The sequence below is a fragment of the Microcaecilia unicolor genome, chromosome 7 (assembly GCF_901765095.1).
Source record: "Microcaecilia unicolor chromosome 7, aMicUni1.1, whole genome shotgun sequence".
NCBI classification, from domain to species: domain Eukaryota; kingdom Metazoa; phylum Chordata; class Amphibia; order Gymnophiona; family Siphonopidae; genus Microcaecilia; species Microcaecilia unicolor.
This window is the reverse complement of record NC_044037.1, coordinates 21,354,603-21,370,045: the sequence shown is the minus strand read 5'-3', so window position 1 is coordinate 21,370,045 and position 15,443 is coordinate 21,354,603. Positions and strand designations below refer to the sequence as shown.

Sequence of the window (15,443 nt, the reverse complement as noted above, 5' to 3'; positions counted from 1 at the left end):
TTATGCAACCTCACGAGTGGTCGCTCAACTCCAGAGTGGTGCGCCAGATCTTCCAAGCGTGGGGCACCCCCTTGGTGGATCTCTTCGCATCTCGAGTGAACCACAAAGTCCCTCAGTTCTGTTCCAGGCTTCAGGCCCCCGGCAGACTGGCATCGGATGCCTTCCTCCTGGATTGGGGGGAGGGCCTGCTGTATGCTTATCCTCCCATTCCTCTGGTGGGGAAGACTTTGTTAAAACTCAAGACCGAGGCACCATGATTCTGATTGCTCCCTTTTGGCCGCGTCAGATCTGGTTCCCTCTTCTTCTGGAGTTATCCTCCGAAGAACCGTGGAGATTGGAGTGTTTTCCGACCCTCATCACGCAGGACGAAGGGGCTCTTCTGCATCCCAGCCTCCGGTCCCTGGCTCTCACGGCCTGGATGTTGAGAGCGTAGACTTTGCCTCTTTGGGTCTGTCAGAGGGTGTCTCCCGCATCTTGCTTGCTTCCAGGAAAGATTCCACTAAGAGGAGTTACTTCTTTCTGTGGAGGAGGTTTGCCGTCTGGTGTGACAGCAAGGCCCTAGCTCCTCGCTCTTGTCCTACACAGACCCTGCTTGAATACCTTCTGCACTTGTCTGAGTCTGGTCTCAAGACCAACTCTGTAAGAGTTCACCTTAGCGCAATCAGTGCATTCCATTACCATGTGGAAGGTAAGCCGATCTCAGGACAGCCTTTAGTTGTTCGCTTCATGAGAGGTTTGCTTTTGTCAAAGCCCCCTGTCAAGCCTCCTACAGTGTCATGGGATCTCAATGTCATTCTCACCCAGCTGATGAAACCTCCTTTTGAGCCACTGAATTCCTGCCATCTGAAGTACTTGACCTGGAAGGTCATTTTCTTGGTGGCAGTTACTTCAGCTCGTAGAGTCAGTGAGCTTCAGGCCCTGGTAGCCCAGGCCCCTTACACCAAATTTCATCATAACAGAGTAGTCCTCCGCACTCACCCTAAGTTCTTGCCAAAGGTCGTGTCGGAGTTCCATCTGAACCAGTCAATTGTCTTGCCAACATTCTTTCCCCGTCCTCATTCCTGCCCTGCTGAACGTCAGCTGCACACATTGGACTGCAAGAGAGCATTGGCCTTCTACCTGGAGCGGACACAGCCCCACAGACAGTCCGCCCAATTGTTTGTTTCTTTTGATCCCAATAGGAGGGGAGTGGCTGTAGGGAAACGCACCATATCCAATTGGCTAGCAGATTGCATTTCCTTCACTTACGCCCAGGCGGGGCTGGCTCTTGAGGGTCATGTCACGGCTCATAATGTTAGAGCCATGGCAGCGTCGGTAGCCCACTTGAAGTCAGCCTCTATTGAAGAAATTTGCAAAGCTGCGACGTGGTCATCTGTCCACACATTCACATCTCATTACTGCCTGCAGCAGGATACCCGACGCGACAGTCGGTTCGGGCAGTCAGTTCTTCAGAACCTGTTTGGGCTTTAGGATCCAACTCCACCCCCCGAGGGCCCTGTTTGTTCTGTTCCAGGCTGCACTCTGTTAGTTGGTAAATTTTTTAGGTCAATCTCAGTTATGTCCTCGCCGTTGCGAGGCCCAATTGACCATGGTTGTTGTTTTGAGTGAGCCTGGGGGCTAGGGATACCCCATCAGTGAGAACAAGCAGCCTGCTTGTCCTCGGAGAAAGCGAATGCTACATACCTGTAGAAGGTATTCTCCGAGGACAGCAGGCTGATTGTTCTCACAAACCCGCCCGCCTCCCCTTTGGAGTTGTGTCTTCCCTTGAAGTGTATTGTCTTGCTACATACTGGACTGGCCGGCTCGAGCCGGTTTCGGGCGGGAAGATGGCCGCGCATGCGCGGTGCGCGCGGGCGCGCGAGGACTAGCAAAGGACTTTGCTAGAGAAGTTTCCGATTGGAGGGGCTGCCGTGGACGTCACCCATCAGTGAGAACAATCAGCCTGCTGTCCTCGGAGAATACCTTCTACAGGTATGTAGCATTCGCTTTCCCAGTAGAAAGGTTGTAAAGCAGTGGCAGAAATATGCCTAACCTTAGAAATGCAGGATGTTCACTGAAACAGGAAAACCCATATCGAAGGAGAGGAGAAGGGGGGCAGATATAGCACAAAGATAGCAGATGGAAGGCACAAAGGAAGGAGAGGTCCGGTTTGCAAATGACATAGCAAAAGGCAGGGAAAGGATAGGATTACAAGAAAAAGAAGGTCAGAGAACAAGATTATCGGGGCAAAGGGCGAAAGGGAAATAAGGGTGGATTAAAGTTGTCTTCTTGGAAAAAAATCTGCAGGTACATAGGAAATGACTCTCCAGTTAAGCAAGATTGTGGTCAGCTAGTTTGAAGTAAACAAGTATAACATTGGAGCGAATGGGTCCCATTAGTTACAATAGGACCAGGAGAGTATAAAAGACAGGGAGATTTTTGGGCGTGTCAGAAGATGAGATGCTAGATGAGATGCTGCCCGTCTGTCCACCCATCTGCTTGTATACCTGATCCTGCTGTATTATTGTGGTAAGCTATAATAAAGCTGATTATTCTTGCATCTTGTTCCCTTACTATTTCCTATAGAATATTTAGAAACGTAGTTAAACTCTTGGGGTAAAAATGATGAGTAAGCTAATACCTGAGCACACATATACCGATTGGGAGTCAGATGATAGCCTTCAGGGGAACCTCTCTGGTAGATGGCTGGTTTGCCAACCTACTAGAGGGGGTCTTCATGGGTCTATCCAACCCAATTAAAAACATTGGTGACCCCGACGTGATATACGAGATATCATTGTGCGAGAGTTTGAACACATGCATCAAGCCTTAAAACTATGAAATGATCTTCCCCCATATATCTTCTCCAAACTCCCATTTATTTTAAAGTCTTATCTTAAAGTTTTTTTATTTTGAATTAGCATATGGTACAGTCCATTTTTTTATGTTAGATAACTGGTGTTTTTTTACGTCTGAGCCGTTCTCTTTCTTCCTTCCGCCTTTTCCTCCTTCCTTTTCCCCCTCTCTCTTCGGAAGTTTTTAATTTGGATTAAATGTATGCTGTCCTTTTACTATGGTGTTTGTTTCTTTATTCTATTGATTTTGATTTGGTTTTATATAAAGCACCTTGATTTGTGTGCCAGAAAAGGCGGTATAACAAATATGACCAATGATCGATAATGCTTACTCTTAGCGCGTCTCTTCTGTAATGTATTTAATATTACAATTCATTGTGAATTAAAATTGTGAACATATGATTAACTGTGAACACCGCTTCTTCTCAGTTCCATTGTAAGGGCAAATGTTGAGATTTTTAATTGTATAATAGAGTGATAATGGGTGCAAATTGAGCTAAAGTACAAAAGGATTTTCCTGTAGGGATGGTATGTTGTCTACAGATCATGCTCCCTCTTCTTAGAGTGTATACATGGTGTGCACCTAGTGAGCACTGTTTAAGAAGAGATCACATCTGTGGACAACATTCGTTTCAAATGGGAAAAAATGAGGGGGGAAAACCCAAATTTTCTGGGTAACCATCCCTATTCCCTTAATTCAGCTGATTAAATTGTTCCTTAACTGAATGAAACCAGAGGATTGCACATTCCAAATACAAAATCAAGATTTGAAAACTAGAAGGTTCACTGCAGAGTAGTGCACTGAAAATGAGTCATATTTTGGGAATCGTCTGTTTAAGAGCTATTTGGTCAAGCGTGCTTTGATGTGTTTTTTCCTGTTCATTTTGTATAGAGATAATTGTTTCTTGAATATTTTAAAAGAATAATTGATAAAAATGTTTTTATTGCAGAGCAAGTACCCTTTCCAGTGCCGTCTCCACGCTTGCAAACACAGGAATGTCATTTAGTAGAATGGATGAAAAAGAGAAACAACAGGCTTTGGAGGAGGAGCAAGTTAGACTACAAGCACTGAAGGTATTTGTGTGAGGATTATATTTTAGATAGTTATGAATGTTTTTGTATAGGATATACTCAATGGTTGTACTAGTTGGTGTTTGTCAAAAATGTATAGAAAATAGGGCTATACTGTAGATTGTGTAAGCACACTGTTTATTAGGATTTATTTACCACCTTTTTGAAGGAATTCACTCAAGTCGATATACAGTAAGAGTAAAACATATCTTTTTTTTTTTTTTTTTTTTTTTTTTTTTCTTTATTGAAAATTTTGGTAAAATAGAGCAAAAAGCAATAGTACAATCAGCTTTCTACTACTATATAAGTAACGGGTGAACTCACCAAAGCATATCTCATACAATATACACCAGTATGATGTGCACTGGTGAGAGCGAAAGGGATTTGAATAGCACTTGCCTATATGCTCTCAAACTGTTTGCCTGAGACTCCACCAGAGCAGGTCATAAGTCCTGAAAGTTAACAAACTAAATGAGCTAATAATTGTGACCTTGGCTGGCACTACCTGAATAAACTTAGCGTTTTGCTGTTCTGCAAGGACAAGAGGTTGCTTTAGCAGTGTGCATTTTGGAAATGTATTAACAGAAGCAGTGTTTCTCTTTATATTGGATATTTAGTCTTTACCCTCTAAAGTAGAAGAGCAATTAAAATGTGAATTAACTGTGTATATAGGATAATGTATTGTGCCATATAGCAGTGTTGCTGGTACACAGGCAGCTCCTTGTGATTCTGGGCAAGTCACTTAACCCTCTATTGCCCCATGTAAGCCGCATTGAGCCTGCCATGAGTGGGAAAGTGCGGGGTACAAATGTAACAAAACAAAACATGATAGAGTAACAAATGTCATTTGCACAGAATATTATAGATTTATGCTTTTTATTCTTAAAGTAGTGCAGACTAAAGTTGACTTGTTATAAATTGCAGCCTGTCTATAGTGGCCAAACTGTTCTGTGGCCACGTCTGTCTATCCATTGAACAAACATGAATTGAAAGCATGAAATCCTTAAACTTTAAAAAGACAGATTCCACTATCCTAAGCAGAGTTAGTAGCTTAGTTACAAGTATCAGGCTTGCTTTCATCAGACCATGAACAATTTTCATTACTGTATTTCAGGAGCAAAGATTAAGAGAGATTTCTGTAGTATCAAATTCAGCTTCCACATCAGCATCTCCAAGCACCTTATCTGGAAAAAGTGTAAATACCACTACAGCTGTTGACTTGTTCTCAGCACCAGCACCTACCACCAACAGGTAAGAGACATTACTTTGAGAAACTATTTTAAAACTCCTAGTTTCCATACTTCTAAATATTAGAAAGATAGACAGCACAATGGAGCAGTTGTCTGGCTGAGGAATGTTACTGCATTAATCAGATACAATGTTTTGGGGATGAGCGGTAGTATGGGTGGGTGGGGGGAGGAATCCTTGAAAAGGCTCATGGCACCAGGTTTGAACCCTGGTTCTGGAAGTATAAAGGCAAAATGTGGAAATTGCTGAGTCCAAACAAAAGTGCACTTTAGAAGCCATTCTGGTGAAACTTATTGGCCAGCTAAGCTTTTTCTAACAATGCGTATCTTGTCTGGGAACATAATGATAATAGATACGTACCTTTTAAAGTCATATAAAAGACGCCCTCTCCTCGCCCGTAAATAATGGGCCAACATTGCACTTGATTTATTTGCAAATTCAAAATATTGCTTCTTTAGCTTGGTTCTAACATCTGCCATCTGCAATTATGCTATTTCCCCCCTCACTTAAGGTCTTCCCATACCTGCGGTGTAGGGTTTCTTTTATGCAGCTTTTCTAAGTGCAATAACCTCATCTGTAAAGTCAGCAAGTGCTGCTCTTTTTCCCTTTTCTTGCGCGATCCCCACTTAATCAAGGCACCCCTCACCACTACCTTCATCGCATCCCATAACCCCCCGTCAGTTACTTCCCCATTGTCATTAAAGCGACAGAACTCTTGAATAGTAAGCTTAATGTCTTCCCGCACTTTCTCATCTCCAAGCAGTGACTCATTAAGTCTCCAGACTCCTTGTCATCTGCATTGACCCAACCCAGTTAATTTAATCCACATTGGCGCATGATCAGAAACACAAATGGTCTCTATCTCAGTAGCCCCCACCAAATGCCATCCATTGCGGTGCACCCATAACCCATCTATCCGGGAATAAATCTGCGCTGCATATGAGTAAAAGGTGTAATTCTGCTGCACCCCAAAATTTCTTCTTTTAATATTTGAAAAAAATTCCCTCTGCCCCACATTTGGAGCATAAATGTTAATCAATGTCAGCTCCTTGCCCTGCAACCTCCCTCTGAGGGCTACACAACACCCACTGGTATCTCGAAACACCTTTTTAATCACAAACCCCCAAGTTTGTCTTATCAAAATGGCCACTCCCCCCATCCTTTTTGGTCCTATTCCCTGATGTACCACCACTTCCCGATAAGGCCTATGACGCAGCATGTGAGTATCTCTTAGTCATAAGTGTGTTTCTTGCAAAAACATTACTTCCCACTTCAGCCTGCCCAACTCCTTAAATACTCTACTACGCTTCCCCTGATTATTTAGCCCGTTTACATTTCATGTACCCACCAATAAGGTCTCTCCCCGCCCCTTTCCCACCCCACTCTCCTCCCTTTGTCCCCTCCCCTGCCCCACAGGCAATCTCTGCCCTTCCCCCTGCTCCAAACCCACTCCCCTCTGCTCCAACATGTCCCCAACCCCTCCCCTTCCCTATAGCTGATCTTCCTATCAGTGAATCAGCCATCCCATGAGGAATCAACCCACTCTCCCGGGACTTTAACCTCTCAAAAGCTAATCCCTAACCCTCCCATCCCCCTGCATTCACCCACATCTACTGCATTCATTCATCCCACACCCCTCCACCCCACCTCCCTCCATCCCCCACCCCCAAACTTTTAACTCCCTCACCCCAAATCCCTCCAGTTCCATCTCACCCCTCACAGGCTTCCAACCTATTCCCATGCTCCCCATAATCCCCAGGGTACCCTACCCTCCCTCCCCTCTCCCCTGCAGACTACCTATACATAGCACCCCCTAAGTAATTGCTTATCTGCATAATGTTCTCAATGAAATAATCCTCCACTAGTCCACATAAATCTGTGTTCCTTGCTTGTCAGAATGCTTCCCCCGATCCACCACCCTCTGCCACGCTGAATCCCTCTGGGTTCCTTGGCGGTCTCCAGTAACTCCTTCTGAATGAGAACATCTCTACACACCAAAGAGTGCAATGTTAACCGTTCTTCATCCGGGGTCTTTACGCGATTTACCGTCCACCGTTAGCCACATCCCAAATGAGAATAGCCACCTGTACCAGATCCCCTTTAATTTTATAAATATCGTGGCTTCTTGAAAGGATAGACACTTTTGCAAAGTAGTCCATGCCAAGTCTTGAAACACTCCGATCTTTCAGTTTTTCCAAAGAATCTCTTTTTTCTGCCTTGCTTTAGACAATATCTTCTCCTTCATGGGGAAGTCAGCAAAGTACACTACAATGTCCCTCAGGTTAGATTTTTGCTGCGGGCCAGCCACTCTGTGTGCTCTCTGGATGCGGAGGTCTGGTAGTTGACCACCTTCCTCAGAATTCAAAATGAATCCACACAACTCTTGAATCACTGCTTCACAGTTGCTAAATATATCCAAGTCAGGGATTCCTTTGAATCGCAAATTGTTTCGACGCAACCTATTCTCCAGGTCTTCCACCTGCTCCCTGAGTTGTTGTAATTCCCGCGTGTCAGCATTCACCACTTTATTCAGGTTCCCCATGTCCTGCTTAAAAGTCTCCATCCCCTCCTCCACCTCACCGACATGCGTTCCCAAATCGCTAATTTCTGCCCTAATTTCTCTCAGGGCAGTTTGTATATCCTTTCGGACCCCCGCCAGGTCGGCCTTCAAGTCTTGAAACCAAACCCCTACTTCCGATTTTCAATCTTGCCAGCCTCGGGTCCCTCCTCAGCTTGCTGCTCCCTGGCCACAGCTGGACTTGCCGCCATCTTTGCTTCATTCTGCTCTGGCCCCGCCGCAGCCTTTATTTTCTTACTTTGTTCAGTCGAAAAACGGAATTGCTCCAGTCCCTTCTTCAGCGGCATACTTCAGGCACTTAACTTAAGAAAACTCAATTTCTGTTTTCATCATAGCCTTGTAATTGAATTCAGGCAAATGATTTATTGAATGTACCTTCTAAATTCAGTATACAAGTGTCCTCACCTAATTCTTTGGATTGGAACAATTTAACAAACAGATTTAAAGCTAAGGCAAAAACAGATATTGAATTTACCTAAAATAGCGCAAAAAGAAGAGCAACCAAGATGCTGTCAACATTTTAAACCTGATTTTTCAACAAGGTATATAATTAAAAAAAAAATTGGCAAGATGCTGCTGCGGATACCTTAAATCAATAGAACCAGAAAAAAAATATTTTGTTTTTGACATTTATATCTTACATTATCCCAAACAAGTTGAGTTCAGTGTGGCTTAAAGTAAATAGTGTAGGATACATAACAAAGAATAATGCATAAGAAAGTAATTTATTTTAAGAGTCCAATTTTATAATACAATATCATAAACATACTGGGATAGCTATGGATGTTTAACATTTAGCAAATCTATTGTGAATGAGAAATTGTACATGAAGCAAAGAGAAAGTTAATGGTAAATAGAGTAATAACCAATTCAGGTAATAATTATTTGAGATATGGTTTTCTTTGTGAGGGTTTGTTTTGAATAGGAACGATTTGAGGATTTTGTGGAATCTAGTATATTCCTGTATATTTCATATTTTGGGTGGTAAGGAGTTCCACCATTTGGTTCTTAGTTAAGTGAAGTCTGCAGAGTGGACAGTTTTGTAGATCACTTTTTTGCAATTTGGGAGATGTAGTCTGAGAAAGTTTCTTGCCTCGTATTTAGTGTTTCTTTGAGGGAAATTTATTAATGGTACCATGTAGTCAGGAGCTTGTGCCATTTAGTATTTGAAAGATAAAGGTACGTATTTGAAGGTGATTGTCGCTTTGATGGGAAACCCAGTGTAATTTGATTAATAAAGGGGAGGCACTTCCCACCCCTAGAGTGCCATCATATCCGGCACTACAAATATATATTTATTTTTGTAGCGCTGTAGTATACTAGGTGGTAATCAGGCAGTGCCACGCTTTGCCAGGTTAGCGTGGGTGGCGGTAAGGACTTCTCTCATGAAATGGCCACGCAGCAAGTGCTTTACTTGCCGCAAGACCATATCCTGCAGGCAAGAGACTTCCCTTTTACCCGCTGTGGTAAAAGGGGGCCTCGGCGTGTGTGGAAAAACATGCGCCAACACCAGCGCAAGCAGGCTGCTGCGGTAGCCCGGCAGTACTTCCTGTTTAGTGAGCAGTAAGCCCACATTGGGCTTAGCACCGCTTTGTAAAAGGGACCCTTAGTGAAACACTTATTTGAATGATGGCTTATAAAGAAGGATCCCTTGTTATCTGTAGAACTGATAATTTCAGTAGTTTCTACATACGCTATCAACCTAAAGGGTTTCTAATTACTCCAAACATTTTTAAAATACCTATTTAAAAATCTGTGAAGAGATTAAAAATCTATTTACATACCATACCAAACTGTTATATGATGAACCCATCTTTGTAAAACCACATACTGTGATAGAAGTTAACGTAATCTACAGAAATTTATATATTGCCATACTATATGCTCTGGAATGGTGGTATATAAAAACCAATAAACCATATCTATAGCTATATACACAGCATCAGACATTTGTTTATGTCTTTAAAAATGGTACTTCAAAACTATCCTTGGTTAATTTCCAAGCAGTATTAAAACTTTTTGCATATAACTACACTGAGGTGCTTAAAAAGGGGAAGATGTAGATCAGTTGCTGCTAAGAACAGAATAGTGACTTATTTATCTTATTATAAAAATAGAGAGGGTGACGCCTCCTAGGACTTGAGAGAGAGACCTGCTTTTATGTAAATGAACTTTCTATAGAATATAATGTGTTTTATTATGTATTGATGATTTATGTATTGATTTTTATTTAGACCTGTTTCAGTCACGTTCAGGGGACAAAAAGGTGCTCTGATTGAGTTGACCACAGAGGGATTATGGCATGACTCATGAATCCCCCAGTGGTTATTATCCCCCTCCCTCTCCCCTGAAAGTGAAACTGGAAAGGAATACCAAGAACTATGACAGCATCAAGTGGTATGGCCATTATTAGTTGTATATATTGAATATGCAGTGTAGACATTTTACTGTTGTATACCTGTGACTGCAGGCTCCTGTCAAAATATGGCCATGTCTGGTTTTATTTGTTACTGGGATATTTTAGCATCTATGTATTTTAAGGTATTAAAAATATTAAATTATTTCTTTGAGGAAAAGCAGGACTTAAATTCTCACATGTGGGTTTCATCTCCGATGGAACCACAGTGGAGATGCTACTCAGCATTCCTATCACTTTAAAAAGCCTTTTGTAGGCTCGCACTGCACATGTGCGAGTGCCTCTCTGCCTGCAGGAGTCATGCGGCACTTCCAACCTTTTTTTTTTTCTCTGTGGAGCTGACAAGACTTGTCTCTTTTGCAGCGTGATTCTTCACAGGTTTTTTGATGCCTTATTTTTTTTTTCCTCTGTGCCTTCTTGTACTACTTTGTGCCCTTTAATTTTTTTTCGCGACCATTTGGTCGCGTACTTTTCTTTCGTTGGGGGGGGGGGGGGGGTCTGTTTTTATTCTTCCCTCTCTGCTCCATCGAGTCATTTGATTTTGCTGCAGCTTTCTTCCCCACGATGACCCAAAGACCTGTCGTAAGTTTGAAATGTACTTAATATACCCAAATCATGATGGTCACCAACCCCCATGACGAGTGTCTGAAGTGTCTGGGCAGGGATCATAATTCTCTAGTTTGTCCTCTCTGTGCCCAAATACAGAAAAGGACCGTGAAGTCCAGGTGGTCTGAGAGATCAGCATTGAGAACATCAGTCCCCTATGGCCTCTGGACCTGCATAAAGAGGTCTCCGCCTGCCACCTCATCAAGTGGTGGTAGCAGGCCTGCGTATCGAGTTCACTTGGACCCGACACTGAGGAAGTGCATGGATTCGATATTGTCCTCTAAGGCATCAAAGGACCGTAATGCTAGGAACAGAGTAAAGGCAAAGAAACATCTGCATCGGTCCACCTCAACATATGGTGCTAGGAGCTTTGGAGCATCAGCTCCATGGTAGTGGTTCCAACCTACCAGTCTCCCCAAGGCCAGCACTTTGCTCTCGATCCGGCACCCAGCATGCCTGTCTTTGAGGAATAGATCTGGGTCATGTTCTGGGAGGAGCTGGTGTGCCTCGTGGGACCATTTGACACCAAGGTATTGAGGGCACCTGAACTTTCTCGGGATGTGCTCCAGCCTGCTCTGGTGACCATTAATGCTGGTGCCTCGATGGGTGATGGAACCACTGTTGTCTGATGCAGTCACCCTCTCCAGCCCATTGGGGGAGGAAGCAGCCTCGGAATGCAGGAGAGCATGTACATCTCAGTACCCCTGTGTGGGCCTGGCCCTGCCAACAGACCAAGGCAAGTAGGGAACTCAAGAGGAATTCTTTGCTGAATCTGATCGTTCCTGGGTGTCCAAAAAGGAATCTGAAGACTTCTCAGAGGAGAGTTCTGTGGGCCTGCCTTCAGACCCATCCCCAGGAGAGATGTAAATCCCCTCCAGAAGACCTCTCGTTTCACAGTTTTGTTTTGTTTTTGTGGGAGATAGCAGCTGCCATCTCATTTAAGCTGGAGCATGAGCACAGAGCTCAGTTAAGGGGACTGGGGCTTCTTGACTGATTCCCCACCTAAGGACACCATGAAGTTTCCTGTTCACAGCGTCTTTAAGGATGCACACATGAGCATTGGGAGACCCTACTCTCTGTGCAGGTCATTTCCAAGAAGGCAGACTTTTATGTATAGAGTCCAGAAGGCTCCTGGCTTCAAGAAGGCACAGCTGACCCACCCACATCATGGTAGTCAAATCCGATCTTAAGCAAGCCAGGAGCTTGAAGTTTCGAGCCTTGGTTCTCCCAGGCAAGAATGCTCAAACCTTGGAGTCCTTTGGGAGAGAGAGCTTTTTGGGCCCTATCAGCTCTACATATGTACTTTCAGTCCTTGGTTGGCATTGGGTATGAGTTTGCGGACACTGTCCCTTAGGAGCCAGCTACTCAGCTTCGCCAGTTAGCTAGTAAGCAACAAGAAGTGCAGGAGACATCTGGCTTGAGGCATTTTTAATTCTTTTGACGTGGCTCTCTGCTTTGAGTATCAGGATATGGAGACTTTCCTGGCTGTGTGTCTTGGACTTGGAACCTGCAGTTCAGCAGCAGCTAGCTGAGGACCTTTGCTGGCCGATAACTGTTTGGAAACCAGGTTAAAAAGCATAATGATACCATCCAGTCTCTGTCTGCCCCCCTCCCCCTTTCTGCACCCTCCACCTCTCGAAGGTTTTATGATAGGGGCAGGAGGGGTTCTTAACACTGAGACATAGGTTCTCTCCTGCTTCCCATTCCTAGTAGCAGACCCAGCCTCAATGCTCCAATCCATGGCTACAAAGGGCTCAGAAGTCCCAGCTGTCTCACCAGTCTAAGCAGGGGACAAGCTTTTGACTGGCTTCAGGAGAGCATATCTGTCATAAAAATAGCTGTACTGGAAAGTTGACTTCATAACCTCTCTTCAGATTGTCCAGGTAGGCTACCCTCTTAGTTGGTTTCGGAAACCTCCCAATTGCCCAGTGAGAGCATCAAACCTCATCTCTCAGCACTAGGAAGTGCTTGCAGAGGAACTCTCCTCCCTTCTCACGACCCATGTGGTTGAACCCGTTCCACCAGGGGAAAAGGGGATGGGATTCTATTCCAGGTACTTCCTTGTGTCCAAAAAATGGAGTAATTTTATCACATTCTAGACCTAAGGGAACTGAACAAATACCTTGTCAAGGAAAAGTTCAGGATGGTTTCTCAGGGCATCTTTCTCCCCATGAATCAGGCAAATGACTGTGCTTTCTGGACTTGAAGGATGCTTACACCCATATTCAGACACTCCCAAACCACAGGAAGATTTTGAGTAGGGAAACAGCGCTACCAGTACCGCTTCCTGCCATTTTGCCTAGTGTCCACTCAGGGTCTTCACAAAGTGTCCTGGGTAGTCGCAGTGTTGCTACGCAGACTGGGGGGTCCATGTGTTTCCCTGCCTGGACAGTTGGCTGGTCAAGAGCACAACCAGGGAGGGTTCTCAGGAATCAATAAGGAAGAACATTTGGGTGTTGGAGCTACTAGGATTCATTGTCAACAACCCAAAGTCCATCTGCTCCTTGTTCAATGATTGGAGTTCATTGGTGCTCTACTAGACATGATGCATGCTCTGGGGTATCTGCTAGTGGCAGATGCCAAGGCCCTGGTGATCACTGCCAGTCGGATTTGAGACAGCCAACAGGTGTCAGCTCGGCAGATGTTGAGCTTGCTGGACCACATTTCTTCCACTGTTCATGTCACACCTCTACCTAAGAAGTGCCTAATGGACCCTAGCTTCAAAGTGGTCCCAGACCACAGGGGAATCTAGCGGAAGTCATCTTCCCTTCTAACCTCTGAGCTTACCCAGTCGCTTCTCTGGTGGACAATTTGACCCTGTGACTTCTGTTCCAAATTTCTCTGCCCCAGTAAGTTTTAACTATGGATATATCCATTCTAGGTTGGGAGCCCATGTAGATGGGCTTCACACTCAGGGAGTCTGGACACCCGATCAACCTCCTAAAGCTACAGGCAATTTGAAACGCTCTAAAGGCTATCAGAGATCAGCTGATGAACCGAATTGTACTCATTCAAACAGACAGTAAGGTTGCATGTACTATGTAAACAAGCAAGGGGGCACTGGTTCCTACCCCTTGTGTCAGGAGACTGCCGGGATGTGACATTGGGCTATCAGCTACGACATGGTGCTTCAAGTCACACACCTGGCAGGGAAAGATGACAGTCTAGCAGACTGGCTGAGCAGGGTCATTTAACTGCATGACTGGTTACTCAAAACAGGCATAGCCCGTCTGGTCTTCTAAGAATGGGGCACCCTCTCAGTGGATCCCTTTGTCACTCATCTCAACAACAAGGTCCCTCAGGTCTGCTGTAGATTCAGGTTACACAGCAGACTAATGACAGATGCCTTCCTCCTCAATTAGGGGGAGGGTCTTCTGTATGTGTATCCACCCATTCCTCTGATCGGGAAGACTGTTGAAACTCACGTAGGATCGAAGGACCATAATTCTAATTGTGCCTTTCTGGCCATGATATGGGTTCCTTCTTCTGGAGTTGTCCTCCAAAGATCCTTGGTGGCTGGACTGCTTTCTGACTCTCATCGCGCAGAATGAGGGGATTCTTCTGCACCCCACCCTCCAGTCCTTGGCCTTCACAGCCGGAATGTTGAGAGCATAGAACTTGATTCTTTGCTACTGCCTGAGAATGTCTCCAGGAGCCTGCTGGCTTCCAGGAAAGATTCGACTAAGATGTTATACTTTTAAATGGAGGAGGCTTGCTGTCTGATATGAGAGCAAGGCCCTAGATGTCCATTCTCTTGCCCTACACAAAACCTGCTTGAAGATCTCCATCTCTCTGAGTCTGGTTTGAAGACCAACTCTGTAAGGGTTCCCCTCAGTATAATCAGTGCTTATCACTGTGTAGAGAGTAAGCCCATCTCTGTACAGCCTCTAGTTTGCTTCATGAGAGGTTTGCTGTTGACAGAGCTCCCCATCAAACTTCCTATTGTATTATGGGACCTCAGTTTCATCCTCACCCATCAGATGAAAGCTCCTTTTGATCCACTTAATTCCTGTCACTTGAAAGTTTTGACCTGAAAAGTTTTGATTTTGATGCCTGTCGCACATTTTCATCATAACAGAATAGTCCTTCATAGTCACCCTAAGTTCCTAAGGTAAAGTCATAGTTCCATATTAACCAGTCAAATCATCCTTCCAACATTCTTTCCCAAACCTCATGTCCATCCTGACAAAAGCACACTGCACACCTTGGCCTGCAAGCAAGTCTTGCCTTTCTATCTGTAGCAAACTAAAACCCATAAACAGTCCACCCAGCTTTGTTTTGTTTAACTTGAATAGGCAGCCATCGGTAAATGCACTTTATCCAGTTGGCTAGCGAACTGCATCTCTTTCACTTATGCCCAGGCTGGGCTAACCCTAGATGGGTATATCACAGCTTACAGCATCAGGGCCATGGCGTGTCAGTAGTTCACTTGAGGTCAGCCCCCATTGAAGAGATTTGCAAGGCTGCAGCATGGTCTTCAGTCCACACATTCATAGTCCTTGAGCAGCATACCAGACGCGATAGCTGGTTTGGCCGCACAGTCTTGCAGAATTTGGTGTCTAGAATCCAACTCTACCCTCCTAGGTCCATTCTTTTCTGTTCCAGGCTGCACCTCCCCAATAGACCTGTTTTCTTGTTCCTAGGTTTTTTTTTTTGTTTGTTCTAATTGCCCTTGCCGATATAAGTCCCT

General features: G+C 44.5%; 1 protein-coding gene across 1 annotated transcript in view; it reads left to right on the top strand.

The window, feature by feature from the left end:
- LOC115474500 (phosphatidylinositol-binding clathrin assembly protein-like) overlaps window positions 1–15,443 on the top strand; it is a 186,718-nt gene that overhangs the window by 101,948 nt on the left and 69,327 nt on the right. The window contains exons 11-12 of the mRNA XM_030209990.1: window positions 3,785–3,908; window positions 5,020–5,156. Coding sequence (XP_030065850.1) covers window positions 3,785–3,908; window positions 5,020–5,156 — 261 coding nt within the window. The remainder of the gene's footprint in view (window positions 1–3,784; window positions 3,909–5,019; window positions 5,157–15,443) is intronic.